This window comes from Megalopta genalis, chromosome 3 (assembly GCF_051020955.1).
Source record: "Megalopta genalis isolate 19385.01 chromosome 3, iyMegGena1_principal, whole genome shotgun sequence".
Classification (NCBI taxonomy): domain Eukaryota; kingdom Metazoa; phylum Arthropoda; class Insecta; order Hymenoptera; family Halictidae; genus Megalopta; species Megalopta genalis.
This window is the reverse complement of record NC_135015.1, coordinates 3,033,052-3,060,998: the sequence shown is the minus strand read 5'-3', so window position 1 is coordinate 3,060,998 and position 27,947 is coordinate 3,033,052. Positions and strand designations below refer to the sequence as shown.

Here is a 27,947-nt window from a genome sequence, read left to right as displayed (position 1 = left end):
TAAAAGAGTACTCACGAGGATGAGATCCTGAATGAGGTTCGATATCCCCCTGTTGGCGATGACGAAGAGCCTGGTGACTGGTCCTGGGACCGCTTCGGGCGCGTCTTCAACTTTTCCGGCCACAGTTCCGCCGCCGCTGGCTGCGCTTCCGCTTCCGGCCACCAGCTGGAAAAAATCAGAGTTCCCTGGTTAGTGCCGACGCCGTTCAGGTGCAGGTGATCGAGAAAACACAGTCGTCTCATCGATCCGTTCCGTGAACACGCGTGCTCTACATCGCTTGTTCTCGGCAACGGTCGTTTTGAAAACGGGGAACAGAGAACAGTGTTGCAGAGTGTGTAGCAGCTCCACGTCCAGGCTCCAGCGCTCCCGACACTACGGTGCTATTGCATCCTGAATCCTACTTGCGGCTACGATCCATCGATCTTGCTGCTACGATCCTTACGTGCGCTCCTTCGGCTCGTGACATTGTTTCGTGGTAATTCTAGGCTGCCCATACTTGCTCGAACAATTGCCACTGATATCAGAAGACTTCATAGCAGTGGGAATTGGTATCGATCGTTCATACTCGGGTACAGAAGTTTCTAGGGTCACTGTCGGAGTATGGACAGCCTACAGGTGCATCAAAACTAGATATACATTTACCAGGACCCAAAGATACGATACATTACTGTGAAAGTTACGGCAGCATGACGCACGCTTTAGCATACCTACCTCGCCTAAATCGGGTCGTCATGGACTGGTTTTGGGCACAGCTGGTGCCGCAAACGTACGTCAATTTGCTACGAAAGTTTCCTGCGCGATCGCTGACGATTCGGCTCCAGAATAAATGCTTAGAAAAATTGAGGTCTCGGATACCAACGAGATTATTGCAATTTCCGTGACGATTAGAAGATTGTTAGGAGCCGAATCGTGCGCCGGCACGGCATCGTTCGGTGCGTTCCAACAGCAACGAGTCAAAACTACACAGCTACGTCGCTAAGAAATACGGTGCAATGGACGAGTACGAGATCACAACAACGAGAGAATCGGCAATCGATCAATGGCTGCCCTGAGATTTCCGAGTCGAATCGGCCGGGATGTCCAAGTTGCTTCGTCAGCCGAAAGTTGGTTGCATTTAGCCGGTGGTTGTCGGTGTCGCATCGGGACCGTTGGCCGGGTGGAACGATTGGAAAAGGGTGAGTCGGATTCAGTGACACTGGTTTAAGGGGCTGCTGCATACTTGTCGCGCCATGGAGTCTGGTTAGTATTTACCGGCTGGACTGTTAGTGGATTGATGATCGGTATTTCATGACTTCGTGACGAGTCACTGGAAGATAACACACTGTTCTTGTCACTTGAATTTTTTAAACCGTCGTCCATCGAATGCTTTTGCGAAACGTCGATGTCCTGAAATACTTTCGTTCGATAATGTCAATCAGGGCCTTACACTGAATGAAACATGAACTCGAAATAGTCATGAATACGCTGCAGATTTTATGCATTGATAGCACAAATGTATGCGCCGAATATAAAGTAGTCAACATAGCTTCAATATATTGTTTCAATTCATTCGATTCATTTCAACGAAACGATGATGGTAAATTATTTGATCGTTCTTTTCATAAACAATTTGCTGTTTCCAGCAAAAAGGATGTGAATCGACGAGATTCTGTATACTTAGAATTAACATCGACAACGACTGAGGACAGATTCTGAAGCAGAAATTACGAAACATTGAACTGCTGTGCAAATATTTTTGAGCGTCAATAGAGACAGTGACACGTTGCTTTAATACTAAACCTACCAAGCAGTAGTACTAACTGGCATGTACTGCTTCACAAAAGTGAGAAGACCGAATTTATTTAGGATTTGTAAAGTTTTTATTATAAAACTTGCTCCAATAATATAAGTTATTCAAGCGTTTTCCATAAAAGAGTCTCGGAACTTTGCAAAATTGCAAAATAAGAAAGCGATCACTTTGACCGCGGTAGGTTTAGTGTTAATTCTGTATATTTGATGTGTTAACACGTTGCCTTGAAACTTATCGCCATCATTCGACATGTGATTAATCTTGACACTCTATCAGCAATTATTCAAATTACTCTATTCTAACAATAGGTATCATATGAATACGTATCATTAACAGTGACTTTTCAGTGACTCGTCAAGAACACACGAAGGCAGATTAGTGACAAAACACTGGATCACGAAACCTGGCGCACACTAGGACCACGGAATCAAGAACTTAGACGCCGCAGTAACCGCGCGCCAGGCTCTCCTGAAATCATTTCATTCGTTTCAAGAGTTTTTCAAGAGTTCCTTCAGTGAACTCGCATTCGCAGACAACCAAAGCGTAGAGAACCTGGCGCGCAGTTCATGCACAATTAAAGCGAAGGAGAACGAAGAGAACATGAAGAAGAAAAATGAAGAACAATGCAAAAAGAGAAAATAGAAATAAAGGTATCAGGCAACAAGAAACACAGAGAAACAGAGGAAGACGTGTTCGCGTGGTCGTAGTTAAACAAACAGAAGGAGGAAATGTAAATGAAAGGACGTGCGTGGTGTCAATCATGTGCGAGGAAGACGACGTGCAAATCAAACACAACCGAGTGCAGCTGTTATACTCCGTATGCCGGTGTATCGAGCTACTCGAAACGAGGCCCATGGTTTGTTTAATGCGAATTACTTCATTTCGAGGCAACAAACCGCGATCATTCCTACGTAGCGTCGCATTTACTTACGCCTTCATCGTCGCATACTATTCACTGGATTTTCCGACTTATGTTGACATAATTACTGATAGCAAGAGCAAATTAGCTTCTACGACTCCGTAACGTTCACTACCTTACGCGACGACAGGAAGGGACACTGTGCAAAGTTCGAGAGAAAAAGAGAAAAAATTTAAATAAAGACCTTCAGTAAAAAGGAGGAGCTTTATTTCCGCAACACCATCACATTTATATCTTTCTGTTTGCGCAACGCTACGGAGGAGTCACAGTATCTAGCCCGAGGCAGTCGTCAATTTTGATTAAATCCCTCGATTAAGACCCTCTTCATGCGACGCTACAAAGGAAACACTGTGCCGATCCCAGGACCAAGGATAATCTCGATCAAATACTACCCAGAAAAACTGTAATCGACCTCAAAGCAAAACACTAGCTAAGTGTACACGATCTCCTGGCATTTGTATCAGTCTCTCGTTGGACGCTACAGAGAACACCCTGTGCCAAAAATGAGGATCAACTTTCAAAAGTTGTCGCAGACTTCAAAGAGAAAAATGTACTAATTTTGCATAATCTTTTAACATTTCGACCAGCCCCTCTTGCGCGACGCTACAATGGAAAGCTGTGCTCGACGCACGACAAGAAAATACTTTTATTCAGAGACGTACAAGTGGTCTTTGGAAGCAAAGGCAAACTATTATCCACCCTTCCCTGACAACATTACAGGCGACGCTGCGGATGCTTAATTTTGATCAAACACTTGCAGGAAAGGACTTCGAAAGAAGTGTTCGCAACCGGAAGACCATGTGTCAGTGAAAGGAAGCAGAAACCATGAGAGAAAGACAGAAGAAGAGTAAAAGAGAGAAAGAGAGAGAGAGAGAGTGAAAGAAGCCAGAATAAACGAAGATTCGGATCGAGGCCCGATCCCAGCGATCATCGGCTGGAGAGGAGAATCTGCGCCGAGGACCGCAGGATCAGAGGAGCCTCTTCCGGTCCCGTTCACCAGGAGATAAGTGCAGTCGGCAGTGTCCGTTCGGCTCTGCTCGGAAGGATTGGCGTACCGGTGGTAGGTTGCCGGCTGCTGACGCGTTGTTGCTCGAGGATCCCGTGGTGGCCGAGGAACCAGCTGGAGCGGCAGCAGGGGCGGCATCTTGGGGAGCCGGGCCCAAGTCCCGGGAGGCGCTTAAGCCGAGCCCTAGGCTCTGCGTACCTGCCACCACGCGGTACACCGTGCCCGCCGCTCTTGCCGCCCCGTCGGCCGCTTGCTAAACGAGAACAGAGACGAGAACTTTCGTTTACTGATCCGCTCCTCGGGTAGTAGGCCTGACTGAGTGTGTGTTTTGCTTTTTCATTGACTTTTGTTCGGTTCGGGTTAGAGGTCGCTGCTCGCCCCCGTCCAGTCTGAAAACGGTCTCCTGAAAAGCGGCTGAAAGTCTTTAGTGGATGGACACTACCATGTCGCTTTCGTTGGTCCCCTTTCGCATCCTACTCCTTCGTACTACCTTCCGTTTAGAGAAATGCGCTTGTACGTCCTCTTTCAAGGATCTTTTGCATCGATGTCTTTCTTGAGTGAAAAGTGGAGGACTCAGGGTTTGCGGATATTCAATGTTTTGGAAGCAATAGCTTTCCCGTATATAGTTATCCTTAATCGCAATTGTGAACAGATGTTTCTTCATGCTATGTTTTGCTCAGAGGATCGAGAGCGAGAGGGGAATGAATATCCTCTTTGTGGATTTGTTGCATCGCTGTCCTTCTTAAATGGAAATGGAGGACCCAGGATTTGATTAAAATTCGATCAAGTTTGGAAAGAAAATTACTACTATAGATACAGTTTTGTTTCGTTCAAAACTATTATAAAATGATACCAGTATATCCTTGCTATACTTTGTTTAGATTATAAACTTTAAAGGATCGAGGAAATTAATATTAGCTACGAATTCTCTTCAAGAAGGGAGCACGGTCTTTCTTCTGTGAAAAGCGATAGCTGTAATTTTGACTGAAAAGTCACAGCTATAATTTCGACTGAAAGTTCATCCTCTTTATGGAAAACCATTCTAAACAACTGCCAACAACTTGGTCAATAATGAAAGATAGATTTGCACTTACCACATCACATCATTCATGTAAGGATGGATATAGAAAGACGTATACGGAATTGAAAGTTTGTTTCATTTTTGTACGATGTTCCTGGACCAAGATAATTAATATTACGCTCGTTTCAATTCATCGTCGACTGGAGCATCGTTGCATATCCAAGAAATTAGAGAATGAATTCGGGATGACTTACGTATTCAGATAATTGCATGAAAAAGTTGACAGAAGTAATTTAGAAACGTGTTTCCGGAATTCTATAGAGATTCATTGAATGAAATCGAGTGTATGGAAGATTTAAAGTGGAGATCGAATCATCGAGACCAGTGACGTTAAGAAAACGCACGGTAGATTTCTGGCCCCATAAAAGGAAGGCATCCGTGGACCAGTTTCGGGTCGAATCGACTAGTCAACTGCTTTGGCTGGGCGTGCAGCTGCAGTGAACGTTCCTGGACAATGAATGCCGTGCACTTTATCCGGTCAACCCGTTCACTGAATAAAACAAGAGAAATCTCTTAATAATCTTCGCGTTATTATTGTGGAAACTGGACTCCAAACGCGTTCCGCGTTGTCCCGATTACTTTCTAGGGTGACTCTCCCGTTGTTACCATCGTTAATCCGATGGCAATTAAGAGTGTCGCCTGTCGTCGAAAGTGGAACAAATCCTCGGACAACTCGACGACTCCACAAGCCCAGAAGTTTTCAGACTAGAAAATTAAATGTTTATTGCAAAAGCAATCTTACTAGCAACCAGTGGAAGATTCGAAGCCTTCGGTGGTGTAGCATTATTCCGTAGACCTGTCCTGTTGCTTAATAAGGAAATTAATATAGTCGCGTCGGCGGTCGATAATTGTCTGCGAGGTCGGGTCGTGGTTAGGTCAAGAACCTTGAAACAACAATCGACACAGCTCGGAAATTCGGTCCAAGACTTTCACCGGTGTCTAGAATAAGCGCCCTTGTCGCCGCCGTGCCAGCCTTTTACTTGAATATTAAACAATCTACCGGTTTAGTCGCGCGGCACCGATCTTTGTTGCAGTTTCACTATCGTTCGTTTCATTTTCTTTTTTCTCAGGCCGAGGGGACGAACGTGAGTTGAACTGTGCACTGGACCGGCGACAATTTTGTCGTATATGTGTTAAAAACTCGGGTCCACTCATGAGTTTTTAAAAAATTTTTCTGAACAATCTCAGACTAAGCATTTCACTGCGTCAATCAACTCAGAAAATGGCAAACTGTAAGTCAGTTTATGAGCAGAAGCTGGAGAACCGAGTAAAATGGACCTAGGTTTAAGCACGAAGATTCCAAATACTTTTATAAGATTCAGATATAAAATGTGAAATTGTGAAACTAGGAATACACTCTGCTTGATTGCAACATTTCCTGCTGCATGAATTACTTCTGCTTCAAGTATGAAATTACGGAAGTGGTAACACAGCTTGTTTGATTCCTATTTATGTAATTTTTCTTGTTCGTCTATAAATTTTAGAGAAAATTTCTCCACTTTTCACTCAATCTTCGTCAACATTCGAGAATCGAGGGTTTTCCACGGTCACGGAAAACTCACCCTGATTATGTCGAAGAGGAAGTTGCCGGAGCCGGCTCCGCTGCCGGAACTGCCGGACCCGCCGAACCCGAAGTTCAGGAATCTCTTGTTCCTGTTCTCGTCGTCTTCAGTTTCCACCTCGTCCAACGGTGTCAACGGCGCCGTGTCGCTAGGCTGTTCGTCCGCGAATTGCACTTTGACCTCATTGTTCTGCGACTCTGCTGCCACCTCGTTCGCCCTGTCCTCCGCCTCCGGGTTTACGTCCTGCGAACAGAAGTTCCACGATCGATCTCCTCGAACTTGCTGCCAAATCACTACCGATCGATCGCCAGCAAAACTGTTCCACTTCGAAGAACGTCACAAGAAGATCATGGTACAAATCAAGAACTTCCTGGTCCCAAGTAAGAACGAAATTGTCTGCAATTTCGAAATCTACTCTTTCTCGTTTTAACATTTTGACTGTCAAGCAACTTTACGCTTTAGAATCGGTCATCTTAAACATTTCATGAAATCAGAGAAATTCATTTAGTGTGATTAAGATCGAAAGGTCAAGGTGTATGAATACTGAAAGTAAATAGCTTTCATCGTCTCTTAGCAAATGTCATCTTCTATAATTTCTGCAGGCTATCAAGAAAGACTAAAATAACGTCTGTTTACGCACAGAAATATTTATGGCAGTAAGTGAAATTCAACTTTATTGGATCATATTATCAAAGGTACACGTGCTCGATCGGCTTTGGAAGGCACTTTTGTAGAAAACGAAGTCTGCTGACTTCGTTACTTTCCTATTGGTATCTGTTTTAACTGTGAACGTTGGAGTTTCTCCCTAAATTTGTACCACGATTTACGACGTCTTCGTGCAAGCACCTCGGGGAGTAATCAATTCACAATTTGCTCCGCATTCATAGCAAGCGGTTTCCACTCGCAATTTGTCGGGATAACGCTCGCAAAACGTGTTCGAGCGTTTCTACGATTTGATGGCGATCGAGCGGAACACGCGGATTAGATGGTGCATGGCGACGCGTGTTCTCGCGATGTCTCATGATCGGGAAACGCATCGGCGATTATATTAGTTGACAAATTAAAGCTCTACTGAATTTAATGGATTAGCGCACGATTCCCAATTCCGGATTCGCTGACAAACCCTGCTAAACAGTGTTACGCTGTGCTCGATTTACACGCATTTGACGTTGGTGTAAATCGTGCTAATATTGCAGCAAATGCGCGTAAATATAGCATAGCACGAGTTGTATATGCATTCGATGCTTCATATCGATCGTGAAACAACAACGAGAAAATTTAAATGTATGGTTCTTTGTTGAATGCGAAATCCGTACATAAAAACGATCTCGATACTATTTCATTGATTTCTCTAAAATAAATGTCTATGCAATGAAATCCTTGCAAGATCGCTTTAGCATCGGTTCAAAGTATCGAACACAGGTACTCTTGCTATTCTCTCTTTTGTTTAGCTTAATTTGTCAGGAATCCAGGTCTGAAATTCAAGTTCGTTGGGAATCTCACGGCAACGAGTCGTCAGGGTATCTTCAGGATTGCCAAAGCAAATTTATATATAGGTGCATTGTATTCAGTAATCACTAAACTCGAATCGATGGCAAGTTCCGCTCATCGATCAGCACAAATTCAAAAGTATCCACCTCCTGTCGAGCCCCGTGCGAATAGTTTCGACTCAACGATGTTCCGAATGTTCGTCCATCGATCGTAACGATAAAAGATGACTAATGGATCGCCGAACGCACAAAAGAAGAAGCCAACAAGATGTGTCAAAGAATGAGGGACAGAGAATCAATGATCAATGAGAAAGCTGGAAGACGAGGATCGTCGACGTCTGGTTCGCAGCAAAGGTCATCGACGTCCTCCATCGTTCTGAGACCGACCGCGGTCTCAGTGAAAGATCGTCTTCACTGAAGCTTGAAATGAATCGAAAGCAAGAAGTGCTTTGGAGTTCGATGATCGACGAAAGAAACTGTCAGCTCGACAAAAGTTTCCTGTCGTAACGACAATGAGCGTGTACACACAGCGAAAGAAGACAAAGAAAGACAACGCGGATGCACGAGAGATAAAACATAACAAACAGAGAAAAGGCAGTTGAGTTAGCAGACAATAGAAGAAGAAGAAGAAGTGGTTGGTAACACAGGAGAGTCTAGCTGCCGCAGCAGTCCCGATTGCGCGGTGACTATCCTCGTCAGTCCGTAACTCCCGATCGGGTTCATTGACCTCCAACGTTTTACCGAGCTGGCCGTGACAAGGTCACGCCAGCGGGCTGACATCAGCGTTGGCGGCGGTCGTGGTAACGGTGCTCGGTTCGGTGGTCGACGAGTCATTCCAAGTCTCGTTGTCCTCGTCCTCGTCCGGCGGGAAGGTCGGCAACGCGATCGAGACCTTAGAGCCGTTCGAGCTGGTCGACTTGAACCCGGAGTCCTCGTCATCGTCGTCTCCGAAGGGCGACGAAACGGTTACCGTCGTTCCGACGCCCGACCCGGTCCCACCGCCAGCAGACGACTGGCTATTCCCGAGGAAATTCTGCAGCAAGGTCGGCCCGACCACGCGAATCACCTCGGCGACTATCGCGTTCACCTTGTTTTCGATCATCTAGAAAACAACAGCCTTTAGCTGGCTAGGAACTTGCAGCGCCGACTCAGTTCGGTTCGTCTCTTCACAAGGCTGAGGATGTGTGAAGGACTGTCGGTTCTCTATCGGTTCATCATGTTCTCCGTTTCGTTCAACGAATCGTCGGTGCTTCTGACACTCAAGTGGATTTTCGTGGGACTGACAATGAGTGTGTTTTTTTAGAGAACGACGCAAGTGATTTCGTTGTCAGCCTTCGTGGCAGAAGGTTGTTCGATGGAATCTGAGTGACTCAGATAGTGCTGGGGCACCCGAGGAATGAACGACGAACGATCGATGCGAGGATCGTGTGTTGGATGACTGTTCTTTCGGGTTGTTTTGGTCGAGATTGTATCCTCAATCCTGCACAGCAACTGTGCACCGACGTCTGTCTTTGGGGCTCGATATAACCTCTTTATTATTATTAACATTACATGAATGAATTGTAAGATGTAAAGTAAGCAATCTTTAGCATTTATTTGTATCACGTATCAACTATAGTTTTTGCGCTATCTTTATTTTCTAGCTCTTCTATTATTCGAATATATGTATAGTACACACACAAAATATTTACCGTCTTGATTCGTTCAAATTTGTGTGACTTCTGATAAATTTAAACACTGTTGTAAGTATTCTCGATACAGTTTGCTACATTTGTAATTAATAAACTATGAAAGAAGATTTAAGAATGAGAATTTTCGTCCCTTTAATAACCAAATTCAAAATCAAGATAAGTTATGGCGTGTGCCTCATAATGCGCGCAAATTATGCACTGAATATTTGCGTCAAGCAAAACTTATTCGTGAAAATCATTTAAACGACATGTTCTCCATGTAAAATAATGCAGTCAATCTACTAATCTCGTTAATTGAAGCTGATTCATAATAATGAATAGCAATTTCAGATTCATCGTGCCAAATATACTTAAAAACAGGTCTAAAATTTCTGTCTCCAAAATGAGTGTTGCCCTGTATTATTCTCTAGTTCGAGGTTCATTCTTTAACTGAGGCGCGACGTTTTTTTGTTACCTGTTAATATTGATCTGGCCCCACAAATTTTACTGTTTTTCTTTTGAGTACAGTGATCATTAATGAATTGCTGGTTGATGTCGGATTAACCAGATTGTTCAATTTTGCTATAGCCGGATTAGACTGCGAATTGTATGCATTTATGATAAAAATTGTATGTGACACTATAAAAACTCCTGCAATTTGGAATTCTGCAGGAATTTCTGCAGGAAATTTTTATCTTCCGAGTCCTTCAATCTATTAAAAAAAATGTTGCAGTGTACAAGTGGTCGTCGCATTACTAAGATCACGGAATCTAGCGATTAGAACCATTTGCATCAATTTCCCGCCGGAAATCCTGATACTACTTTGTAGTCAACGCGATATTAAAGCTAACCATACGTTTCAGATTTTCCAGAGAAGCCATGAGCGTCCGAACGGACGTCAGTGTACAGATTACTTGTGCGTACGATATACCGTCGAATTATTATTATTATCGTTTGCCCAAGCCAGGTACGCAACGAAGTAAATCCCGAATGCATTTCGTATCGAACGCGCAGCTTTCTTGGGAAGAATGCCAATTCGGTGTGAACAATTTCTCCTCGGCCATCGCTACATTTCTGTATTTTGTGCACGCTAACTCGGAGGCTCATTCATACTTATTAATCGATTGAATCTCTAGCTGGAAGCCGTATCAGGTGGAATCTCTATATACCGTTTCCGCTTAAACCACGAATTTCCAAGGAACAACGAACTTGTTTCGATTGTCTGCAAATGCCAGCGTTAATTAATCTACCATTTTTTCTACGTGTTTCCCTCCGCGATACAATCTCGAGGACGCCCACAGTCCTCTTGCGGGTAATTGGATCGACCGACAATGCGGGATTTTCGAAGGATCGAGGATCCCAGACGGAATTGTCAATCTTCGGTGTCAGCAAATGCGTGCTGTCAATTGGAAAAGTCTACAACTCGCGGTTCTTACATATTTGAGACAGAGAAGTAGATTCTGGACATTTTCAGGATATTTCTAGAATATTGAGAGTAATTCATCAGACAAAATAGGAAAGATATAAGCAAGTACGAAGTAAAGTACTTTTAAATCATTGTTATATTTCAAAGTGACTTAAAGTTATTGTCAATTTTATTTTACCCACGATTGCGAAGATATGAAAAATATTTTCTGCAAGGCTACTGTGTCAAAATAGTTCTCTACGATTTACATTTTTATTCAAGGACACCGACGTTATCTCGAATTCGTAGTAGATAATAAATTGTAAGGAACAGCCGTACTTCGCAGTATTAACTACACGTATTTTAAAACTGTGCAAAATTCCTCGTTTCTTTTTCCCAAACATTTAAAATGCATGGAGTATCGTAGACGCGTACAACTGACAATCGCATAAACCACTGTTTAAGCTGTTCAACCACCGTGTTTATCTATGGGATCCACAAGGTAGCGGGGCTCTAATGATCCTGGTCGTCAGCAGGATTTCACTGCGTGATGGTTCAGCAGTGGCTCACCTGAGAGATTTCGGGGAAGAGTTCCCGCAGGATACCGATCGTCCTTTTGCTCCTTAGTGCGGCCTCGTTGTCGGCTTCGACGATCATCAGCCGATCGAGTGCCTGAAAACAGTTTCCCTTTGTCCCTGCAATCTGCTTTTCCACTTCGAACCGTTTCTCCGAAATCTTGACTTCTCGAGTTAATATAGAATCCTGTACCTTCTCGAGTTAATAGAATTCTGTACCTCCCCGAGCTATGTAAATTTCATAGTGATCGACTCGAGAGGAATTCGAGTTTCGTCTAATCAGCAACGAGGAAGTGTTCGAGCCTCGTTAGCCGGAAACCTCGTTGAAAGTGTACGCGAGACGTGTTAACTGAACGGTGTTGCATAATTCCCGCGACTCCGTTCGCCGATTTACGGGCGGCAATTTTCGAATTATGCGTAACTATCAGGAGAACACGTGCTCGAAGACGAAAGCTTACGGCGACGGGAAATCCGTCCTGCGAAACGGCGAAACTCCACCGTTGCGCACACAACAATAACTCGAACGGAGCTACCGAGTTAAACGTCAGGATTGCGTATTATTAGACGAGCGCCGCATTAGTGCCGCTACAGTTTACTATAACAGACTATGGATTGTTACGTTATTTGCCCGGACGACGCGAGAGTCGATTAAGCCCGCGCTGCAATTAAAAACCGAACGAAAAACGCGTAAAACCTTCGGCGAATTAATTGTAACAGGGACGGTCTTGGACCTTCTAGCGTCTTGCTCAACCCGGTTAGCATGGTTCACTTTCCCTGAAATCACGTTCGACCAGCTGTTACGATACCTTCAGGCATGTGTGTTACAGTTATGCTAGCAGTCTCTTTTCGATTCGTTGTGTTTTCATCGCCGGTGAAATTATCCCATCGTATATCGGGACTTTCGAATAATCGATTCTACGGTAATCAGTCTGTTACGGATGGTACCGGAAACGTTTCTAAGCGCTTTCGAGAGCCAACTAACTTGCGAAAACCTTTCTCTATGTATCGTTGATCAGGCAGAATGATTTATGGCGGTAATTAATGAACAGAGTGAATTCGATCGAGATCAGAGGGTGAAGACGCGCTTTACCATGCATTGAAGTCTCCTAGGATACTGTGTCACTGTACCCATGCGTTGAACTCTCCGATGACTATGACACAGCGGGCGCAAGCGAAACTAATTTTTGATGATCGCCACATGATCCCAAATATTTGCGCGTTTGTTATATTTGCTAACTTGGAAAATATGAAAGGAATAATGCAAAATAAATTAAAAAATCAATGTTATCAGAAGCTAGGAAATTTAATTTGTTTTCTGTATTGTAATCATACTGTTTTTATTTTCATTTTTATTATTATTCTATTATTATTACTATTATTTATTATTATTATTATTATTATGTGAAAATTTTGTGGACAAATTAAACCGTTGCTTGTCGATCCGGCCAATAGATAGAATTATAATTACGTTCGGTATGGGAGCGTAAGAAGAGGAAGCTTCTGCCGTCTACAGTGTTCCAACGAAAATAGACAGAACTAATTACTCCTGAAATAAAGAATATTGCTCCTTGATCCAGCAAGTAAGAGAAACTTTAATCATTTCCAACTTGGAAGTATAAGAAAAAGACTGTTGATTAAGTGTTCTCGAAAAGAGGAAACTTTTGGATGAATTCCAGATTTAGCATTTCCCTAAAATCACACAAAAAGACAACTGCTTCAAAAATGAAGTATAGAAGAGGATGCTTCGTCGTAAAATAGTGTATGTTGCTTCAGTAATCGGGATAAAATTATGATTATCCTTTCGTCAGGAGCCTAAGAAGAGCAAGTCAATAGCAGAGAGATATAATTACTCTTAAAACAAAGAATATTCCGTTTCGATCGAGGAAGTGAGAAAGATTGTACTAATTTCTGACATGAGTCAAGCTTTCTCATCCACTGCTGATTTAGTTGACCCCGAAATCGCACAGAACTGCTTTTAAAGTAGAGGATAGGATATATGACTTCAGCAATGAAGAAAAATGGTGATGAAAAGAGTTCGAGGATAGGAAGCTTGGGAACCACTGGCGTCCACGGCGTGCCCCAAGAATCACAGATCAGAGAGAGGTTGGAACACGCGTGCACGCTCACGCACGCGCTTTCCATTGGGCATCGATCGAGCGAAGAAAGTGTCCGGTGTAGCTGAAGCGAGTGTTCGCGGCCAGTGAAAGTGTCGGGGCCGAAGAAGAGAGCCAGCCGGCTCGACCGTACCGTCTTTTCGTTGGACCGTGTATTTCATCGGTCGCGAAACGACGAGCTCTACCTGGCCAGGCCACTCTTGCCTAACCTTTTCCCACTATGACAAGAAAGAAAAAGAGAAAAATAAACCTTTCCGTTCTCTGTAACCGCGAAACTTTCGTGCGTGACGCGCTTACGGTTCCGCGGATGACCTTCCGCTTTACGCAACGTTATACGTTAATTCGTCGGTCGATTAGCCGGTCGCACGCGATTGGTAGTGCTCGTTAGCCGACTAATCGGCGAGACAATGGATGCAATCGTGGGCCACGGGGTGAGCAGGCGTCATGAATCATTTACGACCGCGAGAAAGTTTCCAAACTGTGATTCTGGAACGACATTCCTCTTTCTTCTGTTGAAACAGTTTTTTCCCCGTAACTGCCTTCGATATTAAGAAAGTTATGTAGTCAAAGATTCCCCATAGAACAATTGAAAATAGATTTATTCGTCAAGAAAAATGCCTTCTTCGAAGGCAATTAATAACGAAGACGTCTTTTTCTGTACACTACTCAGAGTTTTATGCATTTTTAAAGGTACAAATGTTCAGTGTGAACATTTAGCAAGATACGCAAATATGTCTTATCTATTTCCTACAATAGCTTACTTTTGAAAATTGAAAAACAAAACATATGAAACGACGTCTTCATGTCTTACAAGTCGTTAATTATACAAAAGTAACTACGATATAGGCATTGAATATCATTAAACAGAAAATTCCTATGAATAAATAAATTTTCAATAAGTCGACCATTGTCAGAGTCTATTGAAAAATTATACACAGTTATCTTGCGGAATATCAAGAGAGTTTCACATACCTGTTTGAATAGATACACTCTAATTTATCGTAACTAACAATTTTAATCTAACGCTTCTGTAATTAGATTGGAGATATGTGTTCATATTAAAAAGTGCCTGAATTTAGCGCAAGACATAGGAACTGCATAATAACGATATCTTTATCATACATGTATTTTACCGTATAATGACGTTTGCGAAGGAGCAATTTTCCTTTAAGCCACCTAAGTGCAGACACAATACATAATGTGTATTCTATAAGCACTTCCAGTGATGATCTCGCAGGAAGGTCGTCTATGACTCAATGATTCGCCGAATTCGAAAGACGACTGGATAAGCCACGCTGAGAGCAAACGCTTGTCATTAAGCAGGAAACACGGTTAGCGTCATAAAACGTACATTAAGCAGCCATGTTGGTGAGAATAATTGCGAGCTTCCTTCGGCCGCGATGGTTTCCCGAGATCGATCGGAAGGGAAATATCATCTCCAGTCATCGAATCGATCCGATCGCCTTGGTCAAACGATCTACGACTGTTTTAGCCGTCGAAATACAGAAGAGGACTGCCGCAACCGATTCTCCTTCCTTCCATTGGCAATTAACGGGTGGTCCCTCGGCGGCGAATTTCGTGATCGCCCAACCGCACTTTCTCCGATTTCGGGGTTCCCCTGAACGGTGATATCAGATTTTTCGATAATGACGGCCCAGTGACACAGAGAAAGCGATCGTAACGGGATCGTTATGCAATATTCTGCTTCCGAGTGAATCAACCTTGTTGAACAAGAGATTCATAAAGGATATTGTATGCATGCGTTTTAGTCTCGCAAGAGTTGAATATAGAGAATTGAAAGGATGGGTCGTAGAAATTGAAGAAATTATTTGCGGTTATAGATAAATGAATAAGTGAAGCTTATAAATAACCTCATTTATAAATTGTGATTTATTAGCACGCCGCGTAGAGCGATCTTCCTCGAGATATGTTACTAGATTGGTTTTAATTTGTTATTCGGAATTAATTGCTAGCACTAATGTTTCTCTTTTTCAAGACGAACCGATTTTAGTTGTACGAGACTCTTCTGCGAAGTTTGAAGAAGATTTAGCTTAAGATTGTGGTTTACATTCTCTGAATAGTTTTGTATTGTAATAAAATTATGATTCTGAGTTTGAAGGAAGATCCCACTTAAGATTATGGCTCAGTAATTTATAGCATGCATTTGATCTCTTCTGGGTATTTTTGATATTTTTAATATGACGATGCGAACGGAGAAGTTTGTACTTGAATAACTCATACGATTTCCAGGAAATCCAACGAAGATTATAGTACCATCGAGCGCAGATCAAACATTCCTTTTCACTTTCTAAAGCAGTCTTTATCAATGGACGTACCAAGCAATTCAAATTAGCTTGTTTGTTCTTGTACGAATTATCGCAGTACTGCTAGGATTTCAGTTGATAATTACATAGTATGCAAGCGAATGAATGAATCGATATAGATATTAATTTCCTACGTGAGCTATGCTGATCAATCTGACACCTCTTGTATCATAAGAAAAACATGAACTCTCAGGAAAACGTAACTATGTAAGATCAAACTCCCTCAGCCGAGAAACAACACTGTTTCTAGGTCAAAACGAGTATAAAACTTGAAGACCGTCGAGTAATAAACGACGCGTGCTGCGGTCAGAGGGGACCTAATATCGCCACAATACACTTCTGCCAACGACAAAAGCCTAACTCCAGAACAAACACGCACGCGTTTAATTGTTGGTCGGTTCGCACATGTCCCAGTTCCGAACTGTGCGTGCAATTTTCGTTAATTTCAAAAACTCTAAAGAATAGAAGCAGGCAGGAGTCGAAGACAACATGTTTTCCTGTCCTCTTACCTCGGACCGAAGGCGATCTTGTTCAAGCGGATGCGAGCTGACCAGAGCCACGCAGAGCGCTGCCAGGATGATGAACGTCGACTTCATGTTGCCTCGAAGAGCGTATCTGCAAGAGAGACAATAGAGTCAGTGTCTGTTCGTCGGTGAGGAAATTTGAAAAGGGTCGAGGAAGAGAAAGGTACGGTTCCTGTGAGTTACTATGCTTCAGGATGGACCGGAAACCGGTCAGAAGGATCCCGGAGACAAAGACAAGAGTGCGAGGGAGCTGCGGCGATCTTCAGGAGGGGATCGAGCAATGGCTCTCCTTTCTCGAGCATGGATACGTTCGAAACTATCACTTTCGACCGAATGAAAGTCAAGAATGCCGCTGGCATCTTGTACGCCGAAGATTCTCCGCAAACGATGTACTGTCGCTTTTTTACTATCGACCTGACATTATCTATTACGTATGCGAAACTTGAGAAAGATTACGCTTTGAAATATTCGAAAATTCTGCTTACAAAAGCAATCTTTCAAAAGCCGGGTTTTAGATTTGTTTAATCTGTACTCTCCTTGGAGATTTCCTGTTTGAAATTCTTTAAAAGGATTTAGTTAAACTCTGACCAGCTCAGAGATCTTTGGTCAAAGAATTTTTAAGTAAAGCGAATTTCTTGAAAGTAAAGAGAAATTGTTTAGCCTAGAAATTTTTTCAGAAGACTTTTTTGAAATAAGAATTTCGCTGTCTTGCAAACAAAAAGGATCATTTCTAGATTTATTTAATCTAGCTAAGAATTTATTTAACTGATTCCTCGAGAAAAATAGATTGGATGTCTTCTGAATCGGTTTTATCTATGTTCCGGAAGTTAGATTTTGTTGAAATTAGCTGAACGTACGTTCAACCAAGAATGTTATTATATCTGATAATTTATTATCATATTCTAATTATTCCATGTGGCTGGCAAAGCTTATTCTAGAGGATAGGATTTTTCTAAAATTCGTGAATTGAGGAAGCGATTGCGATTTTCTCTCAGCTGCTAAATATTCAATGAGCCCCCGAACGTCTGTGAACATCATATTAGTTTTCCTGACGCACTGCACAGAGCAATCTAGAAATTTAAGTAGCATTACAGAACGACCGACCGCCGAAACGGGTCTATAATTGCAGTAGCTGGAATACAATGGTGGCGACACAGCTATAGCCAATATAGATTCACCACGCGCGTTCCCAAACCGTTGATGGTGCAAGATCGTCTGCTGGAGGTCGGCCATTAGCAATTTCAATTAATTGCTCGTCACCGGCTGCGGAAATCGGACTTCAAATAACGCACATCCGTCGGATAAAATACATAGAGGACGGAAAAAAACAAGATACAATTTAACTAGATTTGACTCCCTCGTGTGGCGAGAGGATTTTCTCAAGCTTTCCAGAGAGATACTAACAGCGGCAACCGACCGAAAACTATCACAAGTTACTTTCGAGGTCATGCAGCGACAGCGGCAGAAAATTAGCTACACTTTTCATATCCAACGGAGAAAGGAGAGGACCGTCGCAGCTGTCAAACCTTTCTCCCCGAGGGAAGCAGAAAAAGAATCGGACTCCGTTTCGGTACCGATGACGACACAACGAACAATGGTCGACTAAAGAAATGGACACGTGCGTCCTCGGACGGGTGTCCAGGTGTCAATGGGCGCGATGGAAAAAATAACGGATTTTCCTCGGGCACGAGACCGCCACGCGAGTTTCGATTTTCTCCTCGAGCCCGTCGTTCTTGGCCGAGAACCACTACACCGATCATTTTCACTGAGAATCTTGGCTCACGCGAGCCACACTAGCGACGAACAGGAACTCGAGGAGCATGTATGTGCAAACACCTTGCACGTGGGAAACGGCCGGGCCAACCTTCGAAAAACTCGTGTCCAGGATCCTTGATAACTGGTCAGTAAAAATTCCATCACCGGGGGCCATTTGAACACGTTTCACTTCATTTTCAAAAAAAGAGCATACTTTACTCAACATTATTCTGCATGCTGATCTTCGAGAGTTTAGGATCGCCTGCTTCGATTAGCATATTTTTAAATCACTTCTGAAACGTTGATTGTAATTTTATGGGCTTTTTAGAAATGGAAATTTATTAATGATTACACTAGAAAGAAATTCTTTGTAGGAAAAACCTTACAGAAGCAAGACATTTTTACGACTAGAACCATTAATGTCGAAATTGAGTTTTCAGTAAGAAATATGTTTCGTGATATTAAAACAGTTGCAATATAGCACGTGTATGACAAATGTCAAAGAGAAATTCTGACTCGTAAACAGTTAATTACTTGTTTTGAATGATATAATATTGAAAAGGTGTGCTGTTTTCAACACATTCATAGACAAATATATTTTGACAGACTATCATCCACGCCATTTTGAGAAAACGATGATAGAATATTGAACTTGACATGTAACGTGTTTACTATAATCGTTGAAATAGATAGAAATCCATATCAACTGAAACCTACCCGATGGTCATCGGTGATCGTCAACTCATTGAATGATTTCTATAGCCAGTAAAACTATCAATCAACTAAAATAAATGATTTAACACATTACAATGATCTAAAAGTTCTTAGAGAAGAACTTTCCAGTTCGATCTAGGTAGAATTCATTTAGGGTATTACAATTTCGCAAACGTCACTAGCATGTCGATCCCAAACCTCTCAACCGATTTTCCCTGTTCGATCGATTGAATTCATATTCAAAACTGTTCTAAAAAGAAGAAAAAATCGTTTCGGACAACTGTTGCAATATTTCGAGATTTTTCTAGAGGGTGGTCGACAGTTTCCCCACTGGTCACCGGAAGCCACGTGCGTCCCGATCTTCCCGTGTCACTGGGACACTCGCGGGTCTGTTTTCCTTGGTCCGAGAACTCACCACACACCGTTTATCAAATCCGTCACTCGATTAACTTTTTCGAAACCACTTCGGAAAAAGAGGACCTAAAAGGAGCTCTCGGCGGCTCCTGCTCTCGTCGGGTTTTCTGTGACTGTCTGTGTAACGGAGCTTAGTGAGCGGCTTTTATTAGAAGGAGGGGCCTGGCGCCACCTCCACGCTACACTTAAGCCCTCCGTCCTCTCGTCTCCTCTTTCTCTTTCTCTTACTCGATCCTCGAGAGAGGGATCGTCGACGATACATAGATCCTCGTTCCGGCCGTGAAGATGAACGGAGCGGAAGCGTCTAGGAGGATCACGACAATTACCGTCGATCCTTATTCTCGGGACGCGATGGATCCTAGACAGGTGAGTTAAAGATTCCTCACGGAATTCGTTTTCATGAGAATGACAGAATTCCGTTGAATGTTCTTGAGTGACATAATCGGGAGCACGTGGTGGGAATCGGAAAAACGCTATGAGCAACTTTCCGTCGTGCCCTGGAAAATTTATGTGAAGAGGTCTTTGTAATTTATTACGAATATTGACTACTTTATTATACTAGTTACTTGTTGCGATGATTGAAGGAAGTGTAACACTTTAATTTTACTTCTCTTTGTTGTAATTGAGTCAGACTATTTCTATTTCACTTCTGTTTGTTGTACACGAGTTAGACCATTTTTATTTTACTTCTATTTACTGTATTTGAGTTAGACCATTTTCATTTTACCTCTGTTTATTGTAATTGTGTCAGACCATTTCCATTTTCTGTTTGTTCCAATTGAGTTAGACCATTTTCATTTTATTTCTGTTCGTTGTAATTGAGTTAGACTGTTTTTATTTTACTTCTGTTTATCGTAATTAAGTTAGACCATTTTTATTTTGTGAAATGATCCACATACTAGTTATAGATTTCGTAAGCGAGTAGTGAATCTTGCTAATAGTAAAACGTGTTACGTCTGAATGTATTTTGAAAACCTAAGGAAAGTACAATTTTCGTTCATTTGTAAGTATTCTAAATTGTTGAAAAGTGATATTTGGTAGAAGATCGATAGAAGATTAGTGAGACTAGACAATGAATTTATGTACACGTATTCTGTCTGAACAAATTTTTTATCATGTTCAGCAACTTATAGAACTTCTAAGGGAATACAGTTATTCATTTCAATCATAGATTTTCTAAATTGTTGGGTAAGAAATTATGATTACTTAAGGTCTATAGAATAAATAGTAAGAGAGTATTTGTAGATGTCTAAAATGAAACATTGCAGTTTTCGAAATTGTAAAAGATATAGTTCTATGACCATATTTTGTGGTCATTGTAATTAAGATTAAAGTAAATGTACAGTTTCAATGTTTCACATAAGAAAGCACAATTATTTACTTTTATTACAGATTTCATCATTAACAGAACGCAAAACCATAATGACTTAAGAATTTTTTCATTCAATTAGACGATGCTATTAATATATTGTCAGGAAAAGGAAATTTATAAAATCTTTCGTTATGGCAATCTATCTGTGTATCTTTTATTAAGGAACGCACAGTTGATTCCTACAAGAAACGTACATCAATTATTATGTCACTAGAAACGCGAAACGTTGCTGTTACTTCATGTTGGACACAAGTATCGAGTGTATCAAATTCTTTTCTTTTCACCGATGTATTTAATCGTGGAACTGGTTGCCTCGTGCCCCACTCTAATACGAACGATTTAAAAAATCTATATAAAGGCGTTCACGCACTATGAAAGTTGATCATTCTTTCCGCATATCACGTCGACGACGTTTTATGTTAACTTTGTACTTTACACTTTTGAATGATCGATTCCATTCGAAATGATACTTAAAATGAAAGTTACATTTCTATGGGACATTTACAGAATTCATGCTTATGGACAATATCAATTCTTTACTTAAGATATTAAAGTATTAACATAAGATTCTTTTACTGACAAGAAAAGGTTGCAAATTACTTTAGATTATTTTATATTATGCTAATGTTCAAATCACTGCTAAAATTCGACAGGTATCAAGATAAAAGATATCACAATTACACTCTTTATCACCCTTTATATATTATTAAATATTTTTAACATGATGTCAGCCATTAAAACTCTCAAATAGGTAATAACCGTGGAACGACTAAAGATTCAGTGGTCGGACGAAAGCCAATGCCGGGTCATATTTCGCCCAAAGAAAATTTCTTTACTTATTACAAATATTTCGTCAGATTTATATTTAAATTCATTAGGTCCTTAAATTTCATTGTAAGGTAGATCATTAAAATTCACAAGTCAGTAAATTTTTTCTAAAAAAATTATATTATATTACAGTAAATGGATAAAAATAAAGCAACATATACGATAATTTTATTATATAATTTTATTTGTAAATAGAAAAAATGTGTTCTTATATGCAACTAATTCTTACCTTTGTACAAAGTTTCCTAAAATATCCTTAATTATTCAGTAAAAATTTACCGCTGTATGCAATACTTACAGGTCACTGATAAGTCTTCGAGTCACGTAAACAATTCAGATCAAAATAAATCCAGTTTAGCTGGTCTACGAATAAACAAACAAGAGGCATTCTTGAAGATATGCAAACTATGTTTTACAGTGTTTTTTAATATCCATCGTCAAGAAAACTAGATCACTCTAAATTACTTTATATTCTGCACAAAATAAAACTGTAAAGTAAGATGAATACAATCTCTTCACCATACTATCAACAAAAACTGTTAAAAATTTTCGTATAGCGTTTAGGCATTATCGCCTACGTTAAGTGCAGATCAAAGAGAAGCAAAACACAAGATAAAAGCTTTCACACGGCGCGTTAATTTAACCAGAAGAAAGCCACGGCAGAAAACTATGTTCCTCAGATGCAGTAGATTAGGATCGTCCCTCGTCAGACCTCGAGATCAACGTCATGCAAAACCACCAGCACTTACTACAATAGAAGCTCGTCGCTTAATTAGGCAGTCGAAAACGAAACTCGGGTGCAATTATTTGCGAACGGGTCGCCTTGAATCGCACCCGTAAATCGGATTCAGCTCGATAACAGTGGACGTGCTTTCTCCGCGAAACGTTTCCAGTTTCGTTCGCCACTGTGTTGTCGCATTCAGTGAAAATCCCATTAAGATCCCGAACAGATCTCGTCGATCTGCATCACGGTGCACACCTGGAAGCGCGGAACTTTCGTTCCAGATTATCGCCCAATTGTTTACTCGACGCGAGCTGTGAAAGCTTGCTCGTCGAATGATACCGACAATTAACGCGCCTTCGTAAAAACTTATCTTCATCGTTTACCGTTTTCTTAAATGCTGTATAAACGATCGAGATCGCGGTACTTTTCCAGCGGTAATTTCCATTAAAAAGAATCCACTGTCTTTACGACAAACCACGATTAACTCGACCAGGATCGGTTATGCAAGGCCGAACCATTTCACATGCTGGAACTGGATGGCGACTTCCTAAAGTTACGTAATTTTTATTGAATTTCGATTTATTGTATCGGTTTTATAATCCTCGTTAGAAGACATTTTTACATGGCTCGTGTGACATGATTTATAGAAATTGCGGTTAGGAAATGTTCTTTAGTGTGTTACGGGTTGTCCTGCGATATAAAGGTGAATGTGTTGTTAAAATTTTCGAAGAGCGTAATGTGCCAAGTTTTAAAAAATAAATACGAGCTTTACCTGCGAGAACTATTTTAGGAGACTGCTTTTACTGTGTTTCGTTTGGAAATAGTAATTTACAAACTCCTGTTTGTGGGGGTTGCGTGATATTCTGAAGAAAGCGAACATCTTATTAAATTTTTGTTGATGCTTTCGTTCGCTGATTTTTAGTAAATAAACGGAAACTTCGCCATCGAAGATCACTTTCAGAGACTGTTTCTAGCGTGCTTCCTCTAGTTGTAGTAATTTACAGAGTTGATAAAGATACTTTGTAGTTTATTAGTAATTGTATAACATTCTAAAAAAGGTAAAAACATTGTTTAAATTATTACTAATATCTCTCTCTATCGAATTTGAAGAACAAATCATTAGTGGCCATTTTAGAATACTGGAGTTAGAAACAAATCTTTTACTTCGTCAACTGATGTATCATCATAAAGATAGTAAAAATCTGACTAAATACTGTTTTACACCAAGTTTTTAAAAAGTAAGTCCTATGCATAAAATCCGCCATGTAATGATCGAAGAGAATTTTCCAAACTGTTTCTAAATGTACCGCATTACGTTCACTGAACGAAGCACATTGTAAATTAACGTAAGCATTCTATTGGGTTGGCAACTAAGTAATTGCCGATTTGTTCAATGAAATAAAAATTTTTTTTTTACTTGGAATGAAGTTTAATCTGTAATGTATTTTCCATTTTGTTCGATGACCTTTTGCCACCTCTCTGACAACTTGAAAATTCCACGCTCGTAGAAAGTCTGATCCTTTTCGGCCAAAAACTGAGTTAAGTGAGATTTTACAGCGTCATCATCATTAAAAGTTTTACCACGAAGGGAGTTGTCCAGGGATCGAAATAAGTGGTAATCCGATGGCGCGAGATCAGGGCTATATGGTGGGTGTAACATCAATTCCCAAGCAATATCCATCAATTTTTGCCGAGTGGACAAAGACGTGTGCGGCCTAGCATTGTCCTGCTGAAAAATGACACCTTTACGATTGACCAATTCTGGTCGCTTTTCCTTGACCGCTGCATTCAATTTGTCCAGTTGCTAACATTCACGGATAATAAAAAATAACATAATAATAATAATAATAATTTTATAATTACATTTTTACGGATATCATAAAAATGGGAGTGAGAGACATCTATAACTGAAATCGGCAATTAGTTGCCAACCCAATAAACGACACACACACACACACACACACACACACAAGTTACTAATTGAAGTCTATAACCCCAACACTGATTAGATTTACTTTCAAATATGTATGCCTTGCATCAAAGAAATAGTGTCTGCGGAAGTGTTGCACTCCCGATGTAAAATCGTGTGTTCCGCGGTGATTCGAACTTCGTCAAGTTTCTCTGTCCAGTTTCTTCCAAAAGAGTCGACTGCAAAGCGACGGAAATAATTGAGAGAAAACAGAGCGCGAGACACGCGTCGCTAATCCGCGACAAAGAAATCGTCACGTCTGATCGAGCTTGTCGCCATAGAAAATTTGGTAACCGCAGTCGAAAGTTTTTCCCACGGCAACGACCGTGCTCGTTCACCGTTGCCCAACGATAAACTCAATTTATATTACAATAGCCGCCGTCCCTCACGTCCAGTTTATTTCAAACTATTTAGTAACATTAGGAGCATTGTTTTGTATCGTTCGAAGTTCCATGAGCTGTTGCCAGGGGTTTTGCAACTCGCTAATGTTTTCTAAATGACTATGTTCGGGGAGACGACAGTTTATCGAAATCGGAGACAGAAATCTCATCAAGACATGGACGAGCGGAACCGCGGTTCGAACGCCTTGAACTATTTTGTAAACACACATTTCAATTTCTTGGCGTCCTTCGACATGGGTTGAATGACCAGCTTTTATTATCGTATCTTGTATTTTCTTAATCACGGAACAGTCGCGATCAATCTAATGACGACATGAACATTTTTGTTGCCGAAAGACTGGTAGAACCGGACAAAAATTCTGTTCGTAGTTGTGCGGCAGGCAACTTAGCCATTTTTTCCTTGATGCCAAAGACGATTTTTAAAACGATCTCTGGGTACATCGATTGGTGAACTGATCCTTCTGACATCACGTAAAGAGCTAAGTCGTTTGAAGTGATATTAGAAAAGTTGATTTGTTTTGAAGGTGCGGGAAGATTCACCATATGTGATTTTTTAGAATCTTTCTTAAAAAATGTTATCATGGAACAAGTTTTCTAGAATCTGTATAGTAAATGGCTCATGTAATCAAGAAATCTTGGAATGTTTCTTAAGAAGTGATCTATGAAAGAAACATGAGCAAGCATAGTAAATATTACACAGGATCGCCGTATTTAGAACATTAATTTAAATGTAATAATTCCACTGTGTATCTGTCTGCAAAATACAAATGTTCTATGTCAATTAGAAGCAACATAAATGAAAGAAAAACGAATATTTTCTTTTAATCATTTTTAGAGTCGAAAATATTGTAACAGTATCCTTAAGTTCTTTTGTCTTCACAGTTTTGTATTTCACCCATTCATTTCTACCATGATTACATAACATTTGTAGTCTATTAATAATTATTAAGTAATAATCTAGCCTTAATCACTCAATAATTTTCAGTAATTGCTACAGTGCGTAAGAATCTCTTTTAATGTTTTAAGAGTCAAGGAATTTTAATTTCGAAACACAAATCTTGAGGAAATTTTTGAAAAATGTTCCACGATCTCCGTTTCAAATGACATCTATAAAAATCGAATTAACGAATTCATCGTCCCCCAGATAATTTTTCGTTTGTCTACGAAAACCCCGCAGGACACAACTGACAAGCAGATAATTCCGCGTCATCGTAAACACTGCCAGGCCTCTCAGAAAGTCGGAGACGTCGTCGTTGAAGTTTGTCCAGTTGCGACGTTTCCGCTTATTACTCGACTCTAGCAGAAATGTAAGGAACAACGATCATTACGCCGCCAATGACGAAATCGAAGATCCTCCGATCGTCGGGCTCTGACAGCATATTTTAAAAGATGGTACGGGATAACCGGGTTGTCCACGCGTGAAAAGTTTGCCGGGAACATGATCGATAAAGGTTACTTAATTCACTAAGGAATGTCGAACCACTCCCCTATGGAATAATCCTGCAGACGCAGCGTTAACGACTCATTAGTGTTTCGTCGAAAAAAAAATCGCAGGAACTTTCGACGTTGCGCAACGCTACTTTCATGCGCGATTTGGTTCCGCTTCCGTTGGTCCTTGGCAAGGATTATCCTTCGATCTGGAACGGGGCTGTCTTCTTGCCAATAGCTTTCTTCAGTACCTTAAAAACATGCTTCGGTGTTCAACATACTCATTTTTTTAGTTCTACTATCACTTGATGAATGTAATTTTGAAACGTGAATTTTAGGATATAATTTTAGGATTTGTCGAAAAATATCAGCACCTCGAACAAACATGTAGGGTGCAGTAAAAAGTTGCAAGATCTGTAGAACAATTTTTAAGACGTGCAAGAAAACTAGATATGAAGATCAATACAAAAATTCTAGAAGCCAGGAAAACATTTCAAAACTTACAAAACGATTTTAGGATGCGCAAATTAATACTAGGATCCCTAAATAAAATTGTGGATCCTATAAAAAAATTTCGTAGGTCACGGAACCTATCTTAGACCTGCAGTCAGGTGTCCAAATTTATGAGAAATATTTTTGGAGCCTCAAAAAAATTATAGAGCGTTTAAAGCAACTTATCGATACGCCAAGAAATATTTAAATTTATGAAAACATTTTGGGATTCACACAAATATTGTGGAGCCTGAAAATGACTTTAGTTCTATAAAGATATATCACGGTATCAGAGAAATATTTTAAGACCAATAACAGAAATCCTAACGCATCCAAAAACATTTTTTCAATTTGCGAGAAAACTTGAAATTTCGCTATCTCTACACAAATTTCGGGATTTAAAAAAGAACATTTCGTAGCCCGGGTGAAAATCCGTTTATTGTTTGGAAAAAATATTTGATCCGCTAAATTAGAATATACATCTCCAAAAAGTTCGTTAGACTAGACTAGCAAAGGTGGCGGATAGAAGAGATTCTTCGACGGCTCGATCCCAGATGCATGGCAGCGTTGCAAAAAGAATAGTCCTCCTTGTAACCAATATAAAGAAGACAAAAAGCGACAGCGTCTTATCATCGGACAAAAACCTGTCCGACCCAATGAGCCAACACGTCCAAGGATGGAACTACGTATCTTTTCATCCAGAGTCGCGGCTTTTAATCGGTCGCAGATTTATGTAAGCTGCGAGGAAACGCGCTCGATTATTTATTTTCAGATTGCCGTATTATCTGGACACCGGTCGGCCACGTAACGATCCTTAGGTGCTGGGAGACCTGGAACAGAACGGCGATGGTTCCGGCACCGGTTTATTCATGGAAATCGCGAAAATAAACGAATCGCGGACATTAACGCGCCGATTCGAATTGATTCCGCATGCTGCGTACTTTTCTTCTTGTTCGCGTGAAATGAATTATGCGACTCGCGATCGCACATTTATGTACAATTTACTTTTCATGATATTAATTAACAGAAAATACATCGATGCTGGCAGGAGATGTTCGAGTGAATCATTCTTTTGTCCGTGACCGATTTAATGGGGCTCCATTTCGCTTTCGGAATTACCGTTTCCTGCATCGTTGGAGAGGAGATAATCGCCGCGCTTCTGATTGTTTAACGCGATTAGGATCGATTCTCAGAGTTACTTAAGAACGCTTGGTATTAGTCTGCTGATCTTTATGCAGATTAGTAACTTTCTGGGTTAATTGAAATGAGAAACGGAAGTCGAATAAAAATATGTTTCTCCTTCTGATAATTGTAATAAGTCAAACGTAGTGCAAAAATATTATTAAGTTCATGTAACTTCTGCACAGCTCAGTGTGCACCACTTATTCAAT

General features: G+C 40.8%; 1 protein-coding gene across 6 annotated transcripts in view; it reads right to left on the bottom strand.

Annotated features, from left to right (window-relative positions):
• The window catches only part of LOC117227032 (uncharacterized), a 30,119-nt gene extending 10,648 nt beyond the window's left edge, over window positions 1-19,471 (bottom strand). The window contains exons 1-6 of one of the 6 annotated variants that reach the window (XM_033481925.2): window positions 19,344-19,471; window positions 16,445-16,550; window positions 11,493-11,594; window positions 6,358-6,600; window positions 3,764-3,967; window positions 16-165 (exon numbers count right to left, since the gene is read on the bottom strand). In XM_033481925.2, coding sequence (XP_033337816.1) covers window positions 16-165; window positions 3,764-3,967; window positions 6,358-6,600; window positions 11,493-11,594; window positions 16,445-16,531 — 786 coding nt within the window. In that variant the 5' untranslated portion in view covers window positions 16,532-16,550; window positions 19,344-19,471. Of the gene's footprint in view, window positions 1-15; window positions 166-3,763; window positions 3,968-6,357; window positions 6,601-11,492; window positions 11,595-16,444; window positions 16,551-17,985; window positions 19,315-19,343 lie in introns of those variants that run through there. The other 5 variants (XM_033481933.2, XM_033481943.2, XM_076519555.1 and 2 more) reach the window with 5 other exon arrangements.
• Between the last annotated feature and the right edge of the window lie 8,476 nt (window positions 19,472-27,947).